Below are 17,079 nucleotides of genomic sequence, written 5' to 3'. Positions count from 1 at the left end.
ACCTGTAACACACACCCAGTGTTTAAACACACACCTGTAACACACGTTTAAACACACACGTTTAAACACACACCTGTCACACACACACAGTGTTTAAACACACACCTGTCACACACACACTGAGTGTTTAAACACACACCTGTCACACACACAGAGTGTTTAAACACACAACTGTAACACACACGTTTAAACACACACCTGTAACACACCTGTAACACACCTTTAACACACACATTTAAACACACACCTGTCACACACACACAGTGTTTAAACACACACCTGTGACACACACACAGTGTTTAAACACACACCTGTCACACACACACAGTGTTTAAACACACACCTGTAACACACAGTGTTTAAACACACACCTGTAACACACACGTTTAAACACACACCTGTAACACACAGTGTTTAAACACACACCTGTAACACACAGTGTTTAAACACACACCTGTGACACACACTGAATGTTTAAACACACACCTGTAACACACAGTGTTTAAACACAAACCTGTAACACACACGTTTAAACACACACCTGTAACACACAGTGTTTAAACACACACCTGTAACACACAGTGTTTAAACACACACCTGTGACACACACTGAATGTTTAAACACACACCTGTAACATACACGTTTAAACACACACCTGTAACACACACGTTTAAAGACACACCTGTCACACACAGTGTTTAAACACACACCTGTAACACACACGTTTAAACACACACCTGTAACACACACGTTTAAACACACACCTGTAACACACACGTTTAAACACACACCTGTCACACACACGTTTAAACACACACCTGTAACACACACGTTTAAACACACACCTGTAACACACAGTGTTTAAACACACACCTGTGACACACAGAATGTTTAAACACACACCTGTAACACACAGTGTTTAAACACAAACCTGTAACACACACGTTTAAACACACACCTGTAACACACAGTGTTTAAACACACACCTGTAACACACAGTGTTTAAACACACACCTGTGACACACACTGAATGTTTAAACACACACCTGTAACATACACGTTTAAACACACACCTGTAACACACACGTTTAAAGACACACCTGTCACACACAGTGTTTAAACACACACCTGTAACACACACGTTTAAACACACACCTGTAACACACACGTTTAAACACACACCTGTAACACACACGTTTAAACACACACCTGTAACACACACGTTTAAACACACACCTGTAACACACACGTTTAAACACACACCTGTAACACACACGTTTAAACACACACCTGTCACACACACAGAGTGTCCTCCTCCGCCGCTCATGGTCCTGATCTTCATGGATCTGGTCTTCATGGACCTTCTCACCTCCTGAGGAACCATCTGATCCTCGTCATGTCCGAGGCCCAGCTGACCATGACTGTTGGTTCCCTTCAACACACACGTCTGGGTCAACAAGCGGTTCCGACTCTGACAGGACAGTAATAGAAGCTAACTTTGGTTAGCAGCTAATGTTAGCAAAAGTGCTAAATAAGCTTCGACTCGATTCACTTTAACGTGAAAATGTCGTTATTGTTTAAAAACTTAAGAAAACGTTGTTGTTGTTTTAAAACTTAAAAAAATCTTGTTATTGTTTAAAAACTTACCCAAGAAAGTAAACAAACGTTCGTTGCCATGGACCGGAAAGGGAAGCGGTGCTATTTACGGCAATGTCGCAAACACACGTCGGCGTCTCAACGACAATAGTAATAATAATAATATATTTAATGATTTTATTATACATTTATTAGACATAATATACACTGTACGTTTAAAAATGGTCACGTGGATGTTAAAATGTTGGTATAAATGATCATTTAACTTAAAAAAAAAAAAAAAAAGATTTATGATCGTCGTTCATCGAAAATACGTTTTAAATGTATATAAGTCAAAAATGTTAAGTGGAAAAGTAAGTAACTTAATTAAAGTTCGTTATTCCCGATGATATGTTTGAACAGTGAATTAGAATGTTTAAAAAAAAAAAGATATGCTAGTTTTTATTAAAAACATTGAGTTTTTAACTTATTTTGAAATGAAACAACATTTGAACTAAATATACAGCAAATATAAAAGTAATCATACAGTGTTTTCCTTTTTAAAATCATGATTTACTTTGACTTCCTTTCGAATGTTATCTTCATCGGAACAAAACCCTAACAAACCAAAATGTTTTATAAATACAGTAAACAAATCCATGAAGGTTTGAATATGCAAACAAAACTAAAATAAAAGAATCAATTAGAACCATAAAGACACAGAATGTTCTCCATGTTTTTTATTGTAATAGTTGATATATGTTCTACATTTAACACACACATGTATATCTTTACAGTATAAAAATAATTAGATACAATGATTAACACATTTTTTAAAGATTTAACATGATTACTTTTTACAAACCATCAGCGTAAATGAAATATGTTCCCAACAACAGATTCTCCTTCTTTCCTCAGACAACACAGGAGTTGAAGAGCAAAAGTAAACATTTCCACTGAAGAAGGTAAGATTAATGAGGAAGAAAAATGAAAAGATTTGAATGATAAACATGAATTATTTCAGCAATAACTTTGTTCGGACGAAAGCATCTGGTCTTTGGGTTCGTGAACAGAAGTGAACACAAGTGAACACAAGTGAACACAAGTGAACACAAGTGAACACAAGTGAACACAAGTGAACACAAGTGAACACAAGTGAACACAAGTGAACACAAGTGAACACAAGTGAACACAAGTGAACACAAGTGAACACAAGTGAACACAAGTGAACACAAGTGAACACAAGTGAACACAAGTGAACACAAGTGAACACAAGTGAACACAAGTGAACACAAGTGAACAGAAGTGAGAAACATCAAACATGGACGCCGGCGAAGGTTCAGACGCCGAGCTGCTTGTTCAGGCGACTCAGAGCGTCGCCCACGATGTCGAGTTCGTGTCGAAGCTCCTCCACGACACTGTTGATGCTCGGAGTGTCTTTCAACACGTCCACGCTCTGAGTGTACGGGTTGTATCGGACCGTGAACGGACGCTTGATGGTCTTGGCGAACTCCCTGGGAGAGAAGACGAGGGTCTCAGTGTCATCAGGATCTTTAACTTTAAAGGTTGAAACATTTTGATTGACATGTTTTTTCTTTATTATACTATTGATCACTTTATCATTTCTGTTTTCAAAGGTCGATTTTTCTTTAATAATTTTAATAATTAATCGAATATTTTGAAAATATATGAACAAAGTCTGATAATCTAACTATAATACATAAAAAATGAAATAAATCTAAATTCAATATTATTTAATTCTCAGTATTTTAAATTCAATATAAATGTTGATATAATAGAGTCTCCAGACAAAACCAACAGATCTCAGAACTACTGATCAAACTTTCAGCCAATCATGTGACGCACAGACGATCATGTGACGACGTCGAAGCTCATGATCGTTGGAGGTTTAATGTGAGTTAATATTATATTTTGATATCAAATTTGTAAGAAAAAAAATGTAATCTACAGAAAACTGTATGTTTAAAAACATTTTTCAATTACATTTTTTTATATTCTATCATTAAAAAAATCCAATATAGAAACTATTAAATGAAACTATTCAAATAAATCCTTCAAATCCTTCAATATGTTAATAACATGTTAATACTATGTTAATAACACGTTAATAACATGTAAATGACATGTTAATGACATGTTAATGACACTAAAACTAAAACTCTGGTTATTGCTCCTGATAATAAGGTTCAGGGTTGAGTCAGTACTTGAGTGACTTACGTCAGTCTGTCAAACTGAGCCTGAGAAACCTGGGTGTTGTATTTGATAAAGACATGTCTCTTGTTCAACACTGAAGAAAACTGACCAGAAACTGTTTCCTTCAACTGAGAAAAATCTCTAAACTTAGGAAAATGTTGTCGGAACATGATCTGGATCTTATAATCCATGCGTTTGTTTCTTCTCGTCTGGACTATTGTAACAGTTTGTTTTCAGGTCTTAACAAGAAGGATCTTCTCGTCTGCAGTTCATACTAAACTCTGCAGCCAGAATTCTGAGCCGCTCTAGTAGAAGAACTCACATTTCTCCTTCAAACTCTTCACTGGCTGCCAGTTTCTTTCAGGATCATTTTAAAATTCTGGTTCTTACTTTCAGATCTATTCATGGTCAGACCTTCATGATCTAATCCAGACTTACACCCCAGCTCGGGCTCTGAGGTCTGTGGATCAGAATCTACTGATGGTTCCTGAACTTCAGGACCAGAGGAGAGAAATCCTTCCAGACTGTTGCTCCTAAGCTTTGGAACCATCTCTGTGTTTGATGATCTACTGACTCCTTCAAGAAACATCTGTGTTTGATGATCTACTGACTCCTTCAAGAAACATCTGTGTTTGATGATCTACTGACTCCTTCAAGAAACATCTGTGTTTGATGATCTACTGACTCCTTCAAGAAACATGTGTGTTTGATGATCTACTGACTCCTTCAAGAAACATCTGTGTTTGATGATCTACTGACTCCTTCAAGAAACATCTGTGTTTGATGATCTACTGACTCCTTCAAGAAACATCTGACTTTGATGATCTACTGACTCCTTCAAGAAACATCTGTGTTTGATGATCTACTGACTCCTTCAAGAAACATCTGTGTTTGATGATCTACTGACTCCTTCAAGAAACATCTGTGTTTGATGATCTACTGACTCCTTCAAGAAACATCTGTGTTTGATGATCTACTGACTCCTTCAAGAAACATCTGTGTTTGTTGATCTACTGACTCCTTCAAGAAACATCTGTGTTTGATGATCTACTGACTCCTTCAAGAAACATCTGACTTTGATGATCTACTGACTCCTTCAAGAAACATCTGTGTTTGATGATCTACTGACTCCTTCAAGAAACATGTGTGTTTGATGATCTACTGACTCCTTCAAGAAACATCTGTGTTTGATGATCTACTGACTCCTTCAAGAAACATCTGTGTTTGATGATCTACTGACTCCTTCAAGAAACATCTGACTTTGATGATCTACTGACTCCTTCAAGAAACATCTGTGTTTGATGATCTACTGACTCCTTCAAGAAACATCTGTGTTTGATGATCTACTGACTCCTTCAAGAAACATGTGTGTTTGATGATCTACTGACTCCTTCAAGAAACATCTGTGTTTGATGATCTACTGACTCCTTCAAGAAACATGTGTGTTTGATGATCTACTGACTCCTTCAAGAAACATCTGTGTTTGATGATCTACTGACTTCTTTAAGAAACATCTTAAGACGTTTTTATTTGTTCAGGCTTTTCCTTGATTTTCTGGAACTCCTGTGTTGTTCTCAGTATTATCTTGATCTTTAAAATATATACTTTATTGAATATTGTTTTGATTGTTTAAGTTCTTTGTGACCCTGGTCTGGAAAAGCTCTATATAAATAAAAATTACTTACTTACTAACGTCATGTCAAACTCACCTCATCTTGACTTTGGCTTCTTCAAAACTGTCCGACACAAAGTAAACTTCCTGAAAAGTTGTGATGATGCATTCCTGCTTGGACGTCACTTTGGGGTCAAAGGGCATGATCCGTGCGTGACCAGAGAGAGCGTGCTGCGGAGGAAGAACACGGATGTGTCACATGACCAGTCATCATCTCGCAGTCCTTCACAATAAGAGCACAACTATCTGAAGATGTGCAAGAGTGGTCGTCATTGTCTGGCTGTCGAGTCAGACGGACGATGATCATCAAGGAGGTCATGTGACCTGTGAGAGTGACAAGAGTCCGACAGAGGGAACAGTACCTTGAGTTCTCTGATGGAGGACAAGAGTCCGACAGAGGGAACAGTACCTTGAGTTCACTGATGGAGGACAAGAGTCCGACAGAGGGACCAGTACCTTGAGTTCACTGATGGAGGACAAGAGTCCGACAGAGGGAACAGTACCTTGAGTTCACTGATGGAGGACAAGAGTCCGACAGAGGGACCAGTACCTTGAGTTCACTGATGGAGGACAAGAGTCCGACAGAGGGAACAGTACCTTGAGTTCACTGATGGAGGACAAGAGTCCGACAGAGGGACCAGTACCTTGAGTTCACTGATGGAGGACAAGAGTCCGACAGAGGGAACAGTACCTTGAGTTCACTGATGGAGGACAAGAGTCCGACAGAGGGACCAGTACCTTGAGTTCACTGATGGAGGACAAGAGTCCGACAGAGGGAACAGTACCTTGAGTTCACTGATGGAGGACAAGAGTCCGACAGAGGGACCAGTACCTTGAGTTCACTGATGGAGGACAAGAGTCCGACAGAGGGACCAGTACCTTGAGTTCACTGATGGAGGACAAGAGTCCGACAGAGGGAACAGTACCTTGAGTTCACTGATGGAGGACAAGAGTCCGACAGAGGGAACAGTACCTTGAGTTCTCTGATGGAGGACAAGAGTCCGACAGAGGGAACAGTACCTTGAGTTCACTGATGGAGGACAAGAGTCCGACAGAGGGAACAGTACCTTGAGTTCACTGATGGAGGACAAGAGTCCGACAGAGGGACCAGTACCTTGAGTTCACTGATGGAGGACAAGAGTCCGACAGAGGGAACAGTACCTTGAGTTCACTGATGGAGGACAAGAGTCCGACAGAGGGACCAGTACCTTGAGTTCACTGATGGAGGACAAGAGTCCGACAGAGGGAACAGTACCTTGAGTTCACTGATGGAGGACAAGAGTCCGACAGAGGGACCAGTACCTTGAGTTCACTGATGGAGGACAAGAGTCCGACAGAGGGACCAGTACCTTGAGTTCACTGATGGAGGACAAGAGTCCGACAGAGGGAACAGTACCTTGAGTTCACTGATGGAGGACAAGAGTCCGACAGAGGGACCAGTACCTTGAGTTCACTGATGGAGGACAAGAGTCCGACAGAGGGAACAGTACCTTGAGTTCACTGATGGAGGACAAGAGTCCGACAGAGGGACCAGTACCTTGAGTTCACTGATGGAGGACAAGAGTCCGACAGAGGGAACAGTACCTTGAGTTCACTGATGGAGGACAAGAGTCCGACAGAAGGAACAGTACCTTGAGTTCACTGATGGAGGACAAGAGTCCGACAGAGGGAACAGTACCTTGAGTTCACTGATGGAGGACAAGAGTCCGACAGAGGGAACAGTACCTTGAGTTCACTGATGGAGGACAAGAGTCCGACAGAGGGAACAGTACCTTGAGTTCACTGATGGAGGACAAGAGTCCGACAGAGGGAACAGTACCTTGAGTTCACTGATGGAGGACAAGAGTCCGACAGAGGGAACAGTACCTTGAGTTCACTGATGGAGGACAAGAGTCCGACAGAGGGAACAGTACCTTGAGTTCACTGATGGAGGACAAGAGTCCGACAGAGGGAACAGTACCTTGAGTTCACTGATGGAGGACAAGAGTCCGACAGAGGGAACAGTACCTTGAGTTCACTGATGGAGGACAAGAGTCCGACAGAGGGAACAGTACCTTGAGTTCACTGATGGAGGACAAGAGTCCGACAGAAGGAACAGTACCTTGAGTTCACTGATGGAGGACAAGAGTCCGACAGAGGGAACAGTACCTTGAGTTCACTGATGGAGGACAAGAGTCCGACAGAGGGAACAGTACCTTGAGTTCACTGATGGAGGACAAGAGTCCGACAGAAGGAACAGTACCTTGAGTTCACTGATGGAGGACAAGAGTCCGACAGAGGGAACAGTACCTTGAGTTCACTGATGGAGGACAAGAGTCCGACAGAGGGAACAGTACCTTGAGTTCACTGATGGAGGACAAGAGTCCGACAGAAGGAACAGTACCTTGAGTTCACTGATGGAGGACAAGAGTCCGACAGAAGGAACAGTACCTTGAGTTCACTGATGGAGGACAAGAGTCCGACAGAGGGAACAGTACCTTGAGTTCACTGATGGAGGACAAGAGTCCGACAGAGGGAACAGTACCTTGAGTTCACTGATGGAGGACAAGAGTCCGACAGAAGGAACAGTACCTTGAGTTCACTGATGGAGGACAAGAGTCCGACAGATGGAACAGTACCTTGAGTTCACTGATGGAGGACAAGAGTCCGACAGATGGAACAGTACCTTGAGTTCACTGATGGAGGACAAGAGTCCGACAGAAGGAACAGTACCTTGAGTTCACTGATGGAGGACAAGAGTCCGACAGAAGGAACAGTACCTTGAGTTCACTGATGGAGGACAAGAGTCCGACAGATGGAACAGTACCTTGAGTTCACTGATGGAGGACAAGAGTCCGACAGAGGGACCAGTACCTTGAGTTCACTGATGGAGGACAAGAGTCCGACAGAAGGAACAGTACCTTGAGTTCACTGATGGAGGACAAGAGTCCGACAGAGGGAACAGTACCTTGAGTTCACTGATGGAGGACAAGAGTCCGACAGAGGGAACAGTACCTTGAGTTCACTGATGGAGGACAAGAGTCCGACAGAGGGAACAGTACCTTGAGTTCACTGATGGAGGACAAGAGTCCGACAGAGGGAACAGTACCTTGAGTTCACTGATGGAGGACAAGAGTCCGACAGAGGGAACAGTACCTTGAGTTCACTGATGGAGGACAAGAGTCCGGCGCCGTAGGCTCGCAGCTGTCCTTCTTGCTTGCATAAGCCGAACTCCACCGTGAAGAAGTAACACTGAAGGAAAGAAACGAATGATTCCTCGTCTCCACGAACAGACGCCAGATTCTCACCGTTGCCAGCTTTTGAACGGCGTCGTCTGAGGCTCCGAGCGAAGCGAGTCCGATCTCCTGAGAGAACTGAGCGAAGCTGGGCTCGGCCAGTAACGGGACGTGACCCAGAAGCTCGTGGCAGGTGTCTCTGCTCGGAGAAGACGCTGAAGTTTAAACACTTCACTCACGGGTTCTGACTGAGGACGGGTCGGTTCTGAAGACTCACGGCTCCGGCGTGTAGAGCGGGTCCGAGCTGTGCCGCACGTACTGGGTGCAGTGGAAGACCCGGAAGGCCAGACCGGCCAGGAAGTCTCGCGGGGACAGATATCCTGCCACAGGACGGATGGTGAAGCCGGTTCGTTCTGAAGCACAGAATCAAAGCATCAGATAAAGATCTTTATCCAAGAATATAATGTCGTCTTTTCATCGTCGACGAGACGATTTCACAGGTTTTTTTTGTCAGTGTTTTCAGGAAATTCTGTTGTTTATTGAAAGAATGTTTTATTAAATGAATTAATTAACAAATGTCTATATTGAAATGTTAAATACATTATTTTAATCATTTGATTTGATTCATCAATTAATAAATAATTATTGAATAAAAAAATCAAATTCTTTTTAAACATAGAGTTTGATATTTTAAATTCAATAATTAAAAAATAAATGTTCTAAAGTCAACATGTTTTCAATCTTAAATTCAATATAAAAGCCTAGCATTAGTGTCTCCAGACCAACAGAGCAGCAGCTGCTGGATGGTGTGGAAGAATGAAGGAAAATTATTATTCTAATAAATAAAAGTGTATAAAACCTTTCAGGAAGCGCGACACGTCCTCCAGCTGCGGGATGTTGTCCTCGCGACACTGGCAGCAGGTGGACAGCAGCGGCAGGTTCTTCAGGTATTCTCGACAGGCGTGAGTGGGGTACAACTTGTTGAGCTCCCTGAACACGACGCCCCACGTCTTCACCTCCTCCTCCGTGAAGTCCACGCGAGGGATGGGATCTCCGCTGAAACAAGGACCTTCAGCGTCAGGAGCTCCAGACCAGGGATCTGAACCTACTGTCTGTAGGACATGATCTGAACCTACTGTCTGTAGGACATGATCTGAACCTACTGTCTGTAGGACATGATCTGAACCTACTGTCTGTAGGACATGATCTGAACCTACTGTCTGTAGGACATGATCTGAACCTACTGTCTGTAGGACATGATCTGAACCTACTGTCTGTAGGACATGATCTGAACCTAATGTCTGTAGGACATGATCTGAACCTAATGTCTGTAGGACATGATCTGAACCTACTGTCTGTAGGACATGGCCAGGTCTGCGAACTCCTTCCTTCTCCTGCGGTACACGTTGTCCTTGAATCCCTGAAGACATGAACACACCTTGAGAAGAAGCGTTTTTAAATCATGTGGAAGGTGGTTTGGAACGTACTGGATGATCCGCGTCCAACTCTGATCCGTACATCAGGACACGATTCCCACATTTGTCCAAGTCAGCGATTTTCTTAGGAAACCATGGAACCTTGTACATGTCTGTGAAGAGAAGTTAATTAACGTTAACTTTTAGTCACGATCCTCGTTATTTTAGTGCTTCAGTGTCATCACAATATTATATTATATTATATTATATTATATTATATTATATTATATTATATTATATTATATTATATTATATTACATTACATTATATTACATTATATTATATTATATTACATTATATTATATTACATTACATTATATTACTTTATATTATATTATATTATATTACATTACATTATATTATATTATATTACATTACATTATATTACATTATATTATATTATATTATATTACATTACATTACATTATATTATATTATATTATATTATATTATATTATATTACATTACATTATATTATATTATATTATATTATATTATATTATATTACATTACATTATATTACATTATATTATATTATATTATATTACATTACATTATATTATATTATATTATATTATATTATATTATATTACATTATATGATATTACATTATATTACATTATATTATATTATATTATATTACATTACATTATATTATATTATATTATATTATATTATATTACATTACATTATATTACATTATATTACATTATATTATATTATATTATATTACATTACATTATATTATATTATATTATATTATATTACATTACATTATATTACATTATATTATATTACATTACATTACATTACATTATATTATATTATATTATATTATATTACATTATATTACATTATATTATATTACATTACATTACATTATATTATATTATATTATATTATATTACATTATATTACATTATATTATATTATATTATATTATATTATATTATATTATATTACATTATATTATATTATATTATATTATATTATATTATATTACATTATATTACATTATATTACATTATATTATATTATATTATATTATATTATATTACATTATATTACATTATATTATATTATATTATATTATATTATATTATATTATATTATATTATATTATATTATATTATATTACATTATATTACATTATATAACATTATATTCTATTATATTATATTATATTACATTACATTACATTACATTACATTATATTATATTATATTATATTATATTATATTATATTATATTACATTACATTACATTATATTACATTATATTATATTATATTATATTATATTATATTATATTATATTACATTACATTACATTATATTATATTATATTATATTATATTATATTACATTACATTATATTACATTATATTATATTATATTATATTACATTATATTATATTATATTATATTATATTATATTATATTATATTACATTATATGATATTACATTATATTACATTATATTATATTATATTACATTACATTACATTATATTATATTATATTATATTATATTATATTATATTACATTACATTATATTACATTATATTACATTATATTATATTATATTACATTACATTACATTATATTATATTATATTATATTATATTATATTATATTACATTACATTATATTACATTATATTATATTACATTACATTACATTACATTATATTATATTATATTATATTATATTATATTACATTATATTACATTATATTATATTACATTACATTACATTATATTATATTATATTATATTATATTACATTATATTACATTATATTATATTATATTATATTATATTATATTATATTATATTACATTATATTACATTATATTATATTATATTATATTATATTATATTACATTATATTACATTATATTATATTATATTATATTATATTATATTACATTATATTAAATTATATTATATTATATTATATTATATTATATTACATTATATTATATTATATTATATTATATTATATTATATTATATTATATTGTATTACATTATATTACATTATATAACATTATATTATATTATATTATATTATATTACATTATATTACATTATATTACATTATATTATATTATATTATATTATATTATATTACATTATATTACATTATATTACATTATATTATATTACATTATATTACATTACATTATATCATATTATATTATATTATATTACATTATATTACATTATATTACATTATATTATATTACATTATATTATATTATATTATATTATATTACATTATATTATATTATATTATATTATATTATATTATATTATATTATATTACATTATATTATATTATATTATATTTTATTATATTACATTATATTACATTATATTATATTATATTATATTACATTACATTACATTATATTATATTATATTATATTACATTATATTATATTATATTACATTACATTATATTATATTATATTATATTATATTATATTATATTATATTATATTATATTATATTATATTACATTATATTACATTATATTACATTATATTATATTACATTATATTATATTATATTACATTACATTACATTAAATTATATTATATTATATTATATTATTTTTGATTATATTATATTATATTATATTATATTATATTATATTACATTATATTATATTATATTATATTATATTATATTATATTATATTATATTTTATTATATTATATTACATTACATTATATTACATTATATTATATTACATTACATTACATTACATTATATTATATTATATTACATTATATTACATTACATTATATTACATTATATTATATTACATTACATTACATTATATTATATTATATTATATTATATTATATTATATTATATTACATTATATTACATTATATTACATTATATTACATTATATTATATTATATTACATTATATTACATTACATTATATTACATTATATTATATTATATTATATTATATTATATTATATTATATTATATAATATTACATTATATTACATTACATTACATTACATTACATTATATTACATTATATTATATTATATTATATTATATTATATTATATTATATTATATTATATTACATTATATTACATTATATTATATTATATTACATTATATTATATTATATTATATTATATTATATTATATTATATTATATTGAATAAATGAACAAGTTTCACAGTTTGAAACTTTGTATTCTTTCTTTGTTGGTTTTACATTTTCTTTTCATTTAGTTAAATAATTGATTTCGATCAATTGTTTATTTAACAATTACATTTGTTTTATAAATTAAATCAAAACATTATTTTCTTTTTCAAACACAGTTCTAGTTTAAATTCAATATTTTAAATTCAATGTAAAACATGTTGTCACATGATCTACTGACATCAATACATTTGTATTGAATTATCAATATTTGTGTTTTTAAATTATTGGAATAAGAAAATGACATTAGATGGCAGTAAAAATATCAAACTCTAGATACAAATAATTAGAAATGTAATATTTAATTTCTTAATTCAATTATTCAAAACAATATTTAATGATAAAAAAGCAACATTTCAATGAAAAAGTTTGTTGAGTTCGTTCAATATTGTGAGACTCACACACGTGTTGGTCTTCACACACGTGTTGGTCTTCACACGCGTGTTGGTCTTCACACGCGTGTTGGTCTTCACACGCGTGTTGGTCTGCACACACGTGTTCCTCCTCACCTTCTTCGCTCAGGCACGAGTTGTCTGGAGGATCCATCTCCATCACGTTGACATGCTTGCGCAGCAGCTGGATGATCTCGTTCAGCTGCTCATGGTTACTGTCGCAGTCCACGAAGATCTCGAACTCTGAGCTGCGTCGCTTGGACTTCCTGGACTCGATGTGAACCAGGTTGACGTGACTTTCCTGCGACGAACCAGTTAATCCCACGACGACAGTTTTATGAAAACAAACGTCTTCACCTGGAAGAGTTTCAGAGCCTTCACGAGTCCTCCCACTTCATTCTTCAGGGAGAAGATGATCGTCGCTCGTCCTTTCTCCGACGCGTTCTTCTCGCTGCTTTCTTCGATCTTCGTGAAGGTGGCTTTATTGATCTGAAGAAACCAGGATGAGTTTCTTTAAAGTGAATATTTACCATGAAAGAATAAACATGTTGTAATCAGATCAATGAAGTTCTATCTGATCAGTTTAATGAGTTTGATTTCATTCATTTATATTTATTCAATTCTTATCATCTTTATTATCATTTGAATTCTAACTTTCATGTTTTTTAACCTGTGTGTGTTGTTGTGTTGTTGTGTTGACAGTGTCGTTACAACAATGTTGTACTTTGACAATAAAGATATTCTTTAAATAACAATTCTGTAAATGAAGTTTTTACGTGAAAGAACTAAATAGATAAAAGACAATGAACAAAATAAACATGTTAATGTAAAATAAATGTCATCTAAGTGATCATCTTAAATAAAGCCTGAATTAATAAATGGATCATTTCTATTATTTCTTAATGTGTCTTCAAAGATATCGACAAAACTGGCTCATTACAGAATCTCTATTAAAACAAATAATATTAACTCTGATTCAAACCTACACTAGTTATATATATAAGCTATATATAAATATATACATAACTGTAATTTTTAAAGCAATAAAGTAAAACTCTCAAGCAGCATCTTGACATATGTAACACACCATGAAAGAATATTCTTATGATTTAAATAATTTGATCGAACAACATCTACGACGAGACTTGTGGATCAGCACCACGGACAGCGACTCTCACGATACTGCAGACGCTGGTGGAAAATTCTTTAATCCTTTTTAGAATTAACACCAGAGCTCTCGCTGGACGGATGGATGGATGGATGGATGGATGGATGGATGGATGGATGGATGGATGGATGGATGGATGGATGGATGGATGGATGGATGGATGGATGGATGGATGGATGGATGGATGGATGGATGGATGGATGGATGGATGGATGGATGGATGGATGGATGGATGGATGGATGGATGGATGGTTTGGAGAAGAAATCTTCTAAAGTTCTAAAGTCAAACCAGTGAAAGTTGTTACCAGGTTTCGTCCCAACATGACGACCAACGCTCGTCGGATCAGTTTCCCGCGGTTGGATGTCGGGAGAGTCCGGGACAGCATCGATGCTCAGACTCGCAGCTCCGGGTCAAAGTCTTCTCGTCTCGATTTAACGGAGATAAACTTGTCTGTGACTCACGAGTCGTCTTACGACGATCACAAGAGACTGGATCGGATTATTGTCTTCAGACTCAACACTGTTCATAATAACAACCTCATTAAATCTATATATTATACAGATTATATATATATTATAATTATATATATCTATTTATTTAATGCATCTCAATGTACTTTTAAATATTAATGCTTTTTATTTTTAAATATCTGAGAAAAATGTAAAGTTAAAACTCATTTAAAAATAGTTTTCAAGTTTTAAAATGAAGCGATTATGGAATTAAAGTAATATAATCTCTTTAAATGAAGTGTAAATATGTTTTTTCCTGAAGAATCTCGTCTATCGAGACATGTTTGAACTGTTTATTTGTTTGTCTCTGGACTTTGTGCTGAGCTGTGAATGTTCTCTGGACCTTCATGACGTGAACAGATTAAATTAAGCTCATGACCTGAACCTTCTTCTCACCTCGTTGTTCAGCAGTTTCTCCTCGAAGCCGATGTTCATGGAGTCGAAGGATCTCCCTCTGCGTGGTCCGTCCAGCTTGTTGGAGAACATCTTCAGGAGCAGCACAAGATTGAAGTCTCTCATATATCACGGATCTACAGGAACTATCTGCCAAGACCCGGCAGCACGAGCTGGACTGGACCAGTCCTGCCTCTGACCCGGCTATTTAACCAGGAGGGGGAGGGGGAGAGGAGGAGGAGGAGGAGGAGGAGGAGGAGGAGGAGGAGGAAGAGGAGGAAGAGGAGGGAGAAGAGGGAGAAGAGGAGGAAGAGGAGAAGGAGGCGCAGAAGTAATAATCTGGTGTCGACAAACGAGAAAAGAGCATCAACATAATTGAGGAGAAAAGTTATTTTTACCTGAAGCACAAACAATGAAACACCTGAGCTGGAAAATACGTCATTTATTTGTGAACAACAAAGATTTACAAGAAAATACTAAATGTTTCAAATACAGAAAAAGAAACACAAACAAACAAACACTTGTACGATATGTCAGCGTTGGTTCAGACAAACATTCTGTCTGATGAAGACACAGAAGGATTGAATCATAGAATAAATCGTCAAAGTCACGAGTCATTGTTCGTGAAATATTAAGAATATAATCAGTTTATTTGTAATAACAACGAGACTCATAGTTTGTAAATAAACATTTAATTCGACATGTGACGTGTTTGATTGACGTCTCTTCTCTACTGTCAAGGTTTTTATGAATCTAGATTTATTATTTATAAATGACATGAACTGTACACATCGTTCTTATCACAGACAATAAACAACAACAATAATAAAGAAATTGATTCGAAAATACAATGAAATAATAAGAAAATTAAAGACAATTAAAGCAAAATAAAAATGAGGAAAAATAATAAAATACTGACAAATACATCAACAACAACGATAAACACAAGTAAAGAAGTGTGTTATGGATTTAAAAACACAATTAAAACATGTTTAATGAACTAGTGTCTCATGGTGCAGTTCCGTGAGTGTCCTGCAGGGGCTACAGGCGACATCATGTTCAGTGATCATAACTAGACACCACTGATCATAACTAGACACCACTGATCATAACTAGACACCGGTGATCATAACTAGACACCACTGATCATAACTAGACACAGGTGAACATAACTAGACACCACTGATCATAACTAGACACAGGTGAACATAACTAGACACCACTGAT

At 34.6% G+C, this 17,079-nt stretch overlaps 2 protein-coding genes across 4 annotated transcripts in view; both read right to left on the bottom strand.

Moving 5' to 3' along the window:
- The window catches only part of sergef (secretion regulating guanine nucleotide exchange factor), a 13,406-nt gene extending 11,696 nt beyond the window's left edge, over positions 1 to 1,710 (bottom strand). For all 3 annotated transcript variants that reach the window (XM_087797788.1, XM_087797789.1, XM_087797790.1), the window contains exons 1-2: positions 1,649 to 1,710; positions 1,292 to 1,433 (exon numbers count right to left, since the gene is read on the bottom strand). In XM_087797788.1, coding sequence (XP_087653914.1) covers positions 1,292 to 1,433; positions 1,649 to 1,678 — 172 coding nt within the window. In that variant the 5' untranslated portion in view covers positions 1,679 to 1,710. The remainder of the gene's footprint in view (positions 1 to 1,291; positions 1,434 to 1,648) is intronic.
- A 640-nt stretch (positions 1,711 to 2,350) lies between these two features.
- On the bottom strand, positions 2,351 to 15,995 carry tph1a (tryptophan hydroxylase 1 (tryptophan 5-monooxygenase) a). The gene is made up of 11 exons (XM_087796596.1): positions 15,856 to 15,995; positions 14,139 to 14,270; positions 13,899 to 14,082; positions 10,165 to 10,265; positions 10,030 to 10,097; positions 9,537 to 9,733; positions 8,955 to 9,090; positions 8,750 to 8,876; positions 8,598 to 8,693; positions 5,500 to 5,633; positions 2,351 to 3,090 (listed from the first exon to the last, which is right to left on the bottom strand). The coding sequence occupies exons 1-11, from the start codon at positions 15,976 to 15,978 to the stop codon at positions 2,916 to 2,918; spliced, it is 1,473 nt and encodes a 490-aa protein (XP_087652722.1). The 5' UTR covers positions 15,979 to 15,995; the 3' UTR covers positions 2,351 to 2,915.
- Positions 15,996 to 17,079: the final 1,084 nt, after the last annotated feature.

Source organism: Callionymus lyra, chromosome 8 (assembly GCF_982586985.1).
Source record: "Callionymus lyra chromosome 8, fCalLyr1.hap1.1, whole genome shotgun sequence".
Taxonomy (NCBI): Eukaryota; Metazoa; Chordata; class Actinopteri; order Syngnathiformes; family Callionymidae; genus Callionymus; species Callionymus lyra.
This window is presented reverse-complemented; position numbering and strand designations above follow the sequence as displayed.